A 5675-nucleotide genomic window follows, 5' to 3' on the forward strand; every position below is an offset into this window, starting at 1 on the left:
AGTTGCTTATCTCGTATGCCGCCCTCTGCCAAAAAGAAAAAAAGTGTAGAAAACTTTATTCTTGGGGGTGAATGTGTTTGTTTTTTGTTTGTTCCAGATGGCTTGATGTCTTCTGTGTGGTCTGTCTTGTTAAGATGGGATACTCTGAGCATGAGTTTTTGTCCTTTCCATAAGTATATACATATAAGATATGGAGTGAAATATTTTCTTGATATTCTATAATTATTTCTATATAAAGTCTCCTTTACTCTTTATAGGCATAAACTGGCATTTATGTAGGATACACACATTATCTACAGCATAGTTTGTTTACTTGTTTTAAATCTGAACTCACTGTAGTATATACAACTGTCTGCCTTCTGGACATCCCCACCTTCATAGCAAAGCTTACCTACAACAGCTTCCTCCTAACTATGTTTCCATTTTGAAATATAGCTCCACTTTACAATATATTTTGTGTTCAAGGGCCAGAGTGAGAATACTTTGTTAAATGCAGCACTTACATGGCCACTGCAATGCTTAAAACTTAAGTGCTTATTCATTGTGCATACGCCTAGAGGTAGATGCCTTAATGTTTCCTCTAATCTAGCTCTTTTTTTTTTTTTTTTTTTAGTTTTATTATTTTGTGTGTGTGTACCGTCAAATCAGATCTGACGGGTACAGGTGGAGATTGTTCCTCCGTCTCCAGCAAAGCATCTGGTGGATTTGAACCATGCACCTCTGGGATTGCAGTACACCTTCTTGCCACTAGGCCACCAGAGCTCGCCTCTAATCTAGCTCTTATTTAACTCTTCATTTTCTCTTGTGACTTTTTACTTCAGTCACACTAAGTTGCTTGGTTCCTGGATTCTTTTTCTTTGCCATAAGATCTTGAAATATGATATTTAAGGTTTTTAGATATTTCTAGTACCTGCCCTTGAGTCCTTGATACTTGCTACTGTATAAGCCTTTTATTTTCTGTATTTAATTCACTATCCTTAGTTAAGAATTAAATAGGTTCTGAGAGACTAAGTAACTTGTTCAGCTAATTGATTACTATGGTCCATGTACCTTTTGAGTCTCTCTGTGTGAAGGATTTCCCTTAAAATTTCTTGTAGTGTTGGTCGTATTTTCACAGATTCCTTAGGTTCCTTCTTTTCTGTCACTGGCCCAATTACTCCTTCATATTTGATGGCAGCTTTGTTGGGTACAGGATGCTCAGCTGGCATTTCTTTTCCTTCAGCTTTCTGTATGTGCCATCCCATTGTCTTCTAGCTTGTATGATTTCTGCTGAGAAATCCAACTTAATCTAATTGTTTCCCCTTCATTAGGCATCTCTGTTTTTCTCTGGCTACTTTTAGTATTTTATCCTTATCTTTTAATTTGGAGAATTTGACTGTGATATGTCTTGATATTTTTCTTTTTGGGGTCTAGTCTATTTGATGTTCACTGAGCTCTTTACATGTAGATTTTTCTGCTCTTCATAATACCTGGGAAGTTTTCTTCTAGTACTTCTTCCTCATTTTCACAGTGACTGCCTTGTCCCTCTCAGCTTCAGTAAATATGTATGTTCCTTCTGATGTCATCCCACATGATTTTAATGCTTTCTTCATTTTCTTTATGTCTCGTGCTTGATTTTTCTTTTAGTATGTTAAGTCTTTTAGTTTAGTATGTTGAGTCATTGAGTCTTTTGATTTTTAGCTCACTGACTCTTTGTTCCATCTCTTTAATTCTACTTTTTTTGACCCTCCAGCCTATTGGACACTTCTCCCATTTCCATCTTAATATTCTGAATTGCATTTTCCTGCATATCCATTATTTCAGTACAGTGTTGGCTGTACCCTGTCTTGTGATGATTTTTTAAAGTTCTTAATACCCTCTTTAGTTTCAATTCTTTCTTCCATCTTATGCATTTTCTTCTGTAGTTGTTCAAGTAACTCCTCACCAATATATTTCTTCTGGTCTTTGGAGTATTCACTTTCTTAATGGCTTCCCTTGTTTCTTCCATCATTTGCACCTGTTCAAATACTTCTGCATCAACATGATTGATGCATAGTTTCTTCTGGTTCTCTGTGTCTTGGGCATTCATTGGGCCTGAAATAAGCGTGCTTTTTTAGGAAATAAGCTGATGTAAGCTTGCTTTTTTATTTGTTTTTTTTCATGATATTTGAGGCTATCTGTGCTTTCTTGATGTTATGTGACTCTTTTCTTGGGAAGATACTAGGCTGTTATAAATGTGTAAGGTCCCGGGGGGGGGGGGGGGGTGATGTTCTGTGAAGGGCCTGTATATCCATGCTCCCCTTTGGGCTGAGGGCCTGAAGCAGGGTGAGTGTTGTTCTCTTGAAAACTGCTGTGAGTCCCCTCGTGTTCCTCTGGCTTAAGAAATCTCATTCAGCTAATTGGCAGTTTGACATTTAGATAACCTGCTTTTGGCACTTGTAGTCTTCATCACCTTGGTGAATTCTGCTAGCTCTTCATGTCTGTCTTATTCATGTGAGCTCTCAAATTCCACCTTGTAACCTTCAGAGAGGTGTACTGCTTAGTATTTCTGTGGTACCCCATTATAGATTATTAGTAAAGCAATTGCCATGTATGTTATTTGAAATTCATGGCCACTTTTCTGCATTGAACTACTTTTCAAACTTAATGCTGTCGAGTCAGAATCAACTCATGGCTGACCCCCACAGTGGTTTTGCAGAGGCTGTAATTTGCACAGGAGAAGACTGCCTGTCTTTCTCCACCAGAGCAGCTGGTGGATTCTGACCACCCACTGCTCACCCTGTAGGCCACCAGAGTTCCTTGTAAGTCCATTAAAAATGAGACTGTCATTAAAAATGAGACTCTCAGAATATTCTACTACCTGGTTCCAAGCCATTGCTGTCACCAAGTCAGTTTTGGCTCATAGAGACCCTGTAGGACAGAGTAGAACTGCCTCCCAGGGTTCCAAGGCCAAGCAGACTTCTATATATTTGTCCCACAGAGTGGCCAGTGGTTCAAGTTGCCAACATTGTGCTTTGCAGCTGGGTTGCCTCCCCAGAGCATAGCACTTGCCTTATAGCAGGCATTAATATTCTTAATATTAATTAAGTTAGCAGGCACTAACTAAAACACATGGTGGATTTTTAAACAGATCCATTATTAAGAAATCCTGTCATGAAGAGGAAGTATCCATCCTCCTCACTTTTCTTTCCTCTTGTTTCCCCACACTTGTGTGCAACTACAGAAGCTGCTGGCTAACTTTGAACATTTCAGTTAATTGTTCTGCTGAAGTTCGAAGAAAACTCTTTGCTCCCTTGTAGCTTTGTGGATAGGAGGCACTGTAAGAGAGGCTAGTGACATCTGTACCTGTTGATAGCTACTTTTTAGATTATTGTTGATTCTTGGGAAATTATTCCATACTTGGTAACTGGTCACAGCTCTAAAGAGTGAGTCCAGGGAGTGCTCATTGTGGTGAACGGTGATAACTTATGTTTTCTCGTAGAATCCTTTTTGGAGAAGCTGTAGTGAGTACTGGGCTTATATCAAAGCCTCTGCTGTTGACAGTAAAGTGAGCATTCTCTAACTAGACATTGTTCTCTTAATGAGTTCTGCTCCAATGTCTGGGCAGATCCTGCCCTTTTCTTGCTTGTTACCCAAGTCTGCTCTATTCTTGCCTGGTGCATACCTGTGTTCAGGTACTTTTGCATTTTTGACCGTATAAAGGAGAGGGAGCAAAGAAAAGTCAGCTGGACTAATTGTCAGTTCATCACCACCGCTTGATAAAGGACTTGGACATTCTGTAGATATTTCTTGACTGAACGGATAAATGCATGGACCAAAGCATTCAGAATTTCAGTTGATATTTCAGAGTTCCAAAATGTAGCCCACTGTCTGCCTTACATAGCTATAATTGGTATCATTTAATAAAGGAAATTTTATAAAAGGAGGACTAGTAATAGATGGCAGTGCTTCAGGCTGGACAAAAAGGGAAATAGCCCAGATAATTACCAACAGACATGAACAGAGATGCCTGGTGAGTATTTTGCTTAGAAACCTAAGAATACTGGCTAAAATAGGATTCTTTCTAAAGAAGTTCTTTCTGTATAAAATTTCAGAGCAAATTGAAGCATCTATATTTTTTATCTTTACTAAGTACCTTTACTAATAGTGGGAAGATAACTTATCTTGGCACATTATTCTTGGGTATTTTTTAGTATACTTTATGTAACAAAATACGAATGGGAGAATAATATGGAAAGGGGGAAATAACACTTCTTTTGCCAGTATCTCCAGACCATAGATACATCTATGCAATCAGTTGGATGGACTAAAGGAATAGTGTGCAGTACATACTAGCTTTTAGGAAGTGGCTCAGAATTTCTGACATGATTTTTGTTTTGTTATGTTTTAATGAAAAGTTTTTAGTGTTGGGGGGTTTTTGGTGTATGTGGTTTTTATTGAGGAATGGTCATAAGAATGACCACTGAGCTAAATAAAAATTATTCTTTAATAAACAGATTTATACCCAAATGAATTTACTGTTTTTCCATTTTAACCTAACTACTGGAAACGGTAGTTTCTCTAACAGTTGAAGTATGTACAGCTAGAAAAAGAAATCCTTGTTGACATGCTTAAATCTGAAGTAGATTTTTCTTCTAGGTATGGCGATTCAGTACTGCGTTTTGTTCTGTAAATGAATGGAAATTTGCCGACGTCCTAAGCATGGCTGACCACTTGAAGAAATGCAGTTACAATATTGTAGAGAAGCGTGAGGAAGCGGTCCCTTTGCCATGTATGTGTGTGACGCGTGAGCTCACTAAGGAAGGACGTTCACTACGCTCAGTTTTGAAACCTGTAGTTTGAAAACTCCACCTGCACAGAGATGCAAACATCTAGTATAATTTCTTTGTAATATGTGACACTTTATTAATGTATTAAAGATTATAACTAGCTAAATTTATTGTCACTGTGTATATAAGGTTTTGAAGTGACATATATTTTTGTAAAATAAGTACTGTTTAGTTGGATTAAAAAGTTGCCTTAATGTTTGAAATGTGTGAAATTTTTGGAACTTGCTGGACAGGGTGATTTCATTTTTAGCCGTATACGTTTTGGGATTAATATTTTCAATGGTGTGCATATTTTGGTTCTTAAAACTCTTGGTTTCTAAAACTGACAAGATCCTGACCAAATAATTTATTTCTCATGTATTCTGTGGGTTACACCCATGCATTCAAAACATGGAACTCGGATTGACATTTTTGCAGCACAGATTTTTAATTAATATTCAGATGTTTAAAACACTACCATAATAAGATCACAAAAATAATTTTTATTTGTAGTCCTTCCCTTAAGAAATCATTGGCCCATGGTGATTTCTGGTGGTATAATCAGTAGAGAGTTGTGCTGCTGACCCAAAAAGGTGGCACCTCTCTGGTGATTCAAATCCACCAGTGACTCCATAGTAAAGAGATGGGCAGTCTCCTCTGGTGTGATTTACATCCTCTGAAAACCAGCTGGAAGGTCAGCTAGGCATCAGTGGCAATGAGTTTTGAGTTTGATGATCTCTACATATAAAAATATTATTATCATGACTATTTGATAATGTCATTCATCATAATCACAAAGTTACTCTCAATTTATGTATCAGTGACCTGATATGGGAATGCCCAGATGCCACTTCCAGTTTTGTTAAAAGTCCAGAGACTTAAGCAACA

The 5675-nt window shown here is 37.7% G+C and overlaps 1 protein-coding gene across 1 annotated transcript in view; it reads left to right on the forward strand.

Annotated features, from left to right (window-relative positions):
• The window catches only part of FBXO30 (F-box protein 30), a 9105-nt gene extending 3790 nt beyond the window's left edge, over positions 1–5315 (forward strand). Inside the window, exon 2 of the mRNA XM_006891658.1 lies at positions 4618–5315. Coding sequence (XP_006891720.1) covers positions 4618–4821 — 204 coding nt within the window. The 3' untranslated portion in view covers positions 4822–5315. The remainder of the gene's footprint in view (positions 1–4617) is intronic.
• The last annotated feature ends 360 nt before the right edge of the window (positions 5316–5675 follow it).

The sequence above is a fragment of the Elephantulus edwardii genome, unplaced genomic scaffold, assembly GCF_000299155.1.
Source record: "Elephantulus edwardii isolate Elephantulus edwardi_28Jun2011 unplaced genomic scaffold, EleEdw1.0 scaffold00102, whole genome shotgun sequence".
In the NCBI taxonomy this organism is placed as follows: Eukaryota; Metazoa; Chordata; class Mammalia; order Macroscelidea; family Macroscelididae; genus Elephantulus; species Elephantulus edwardii.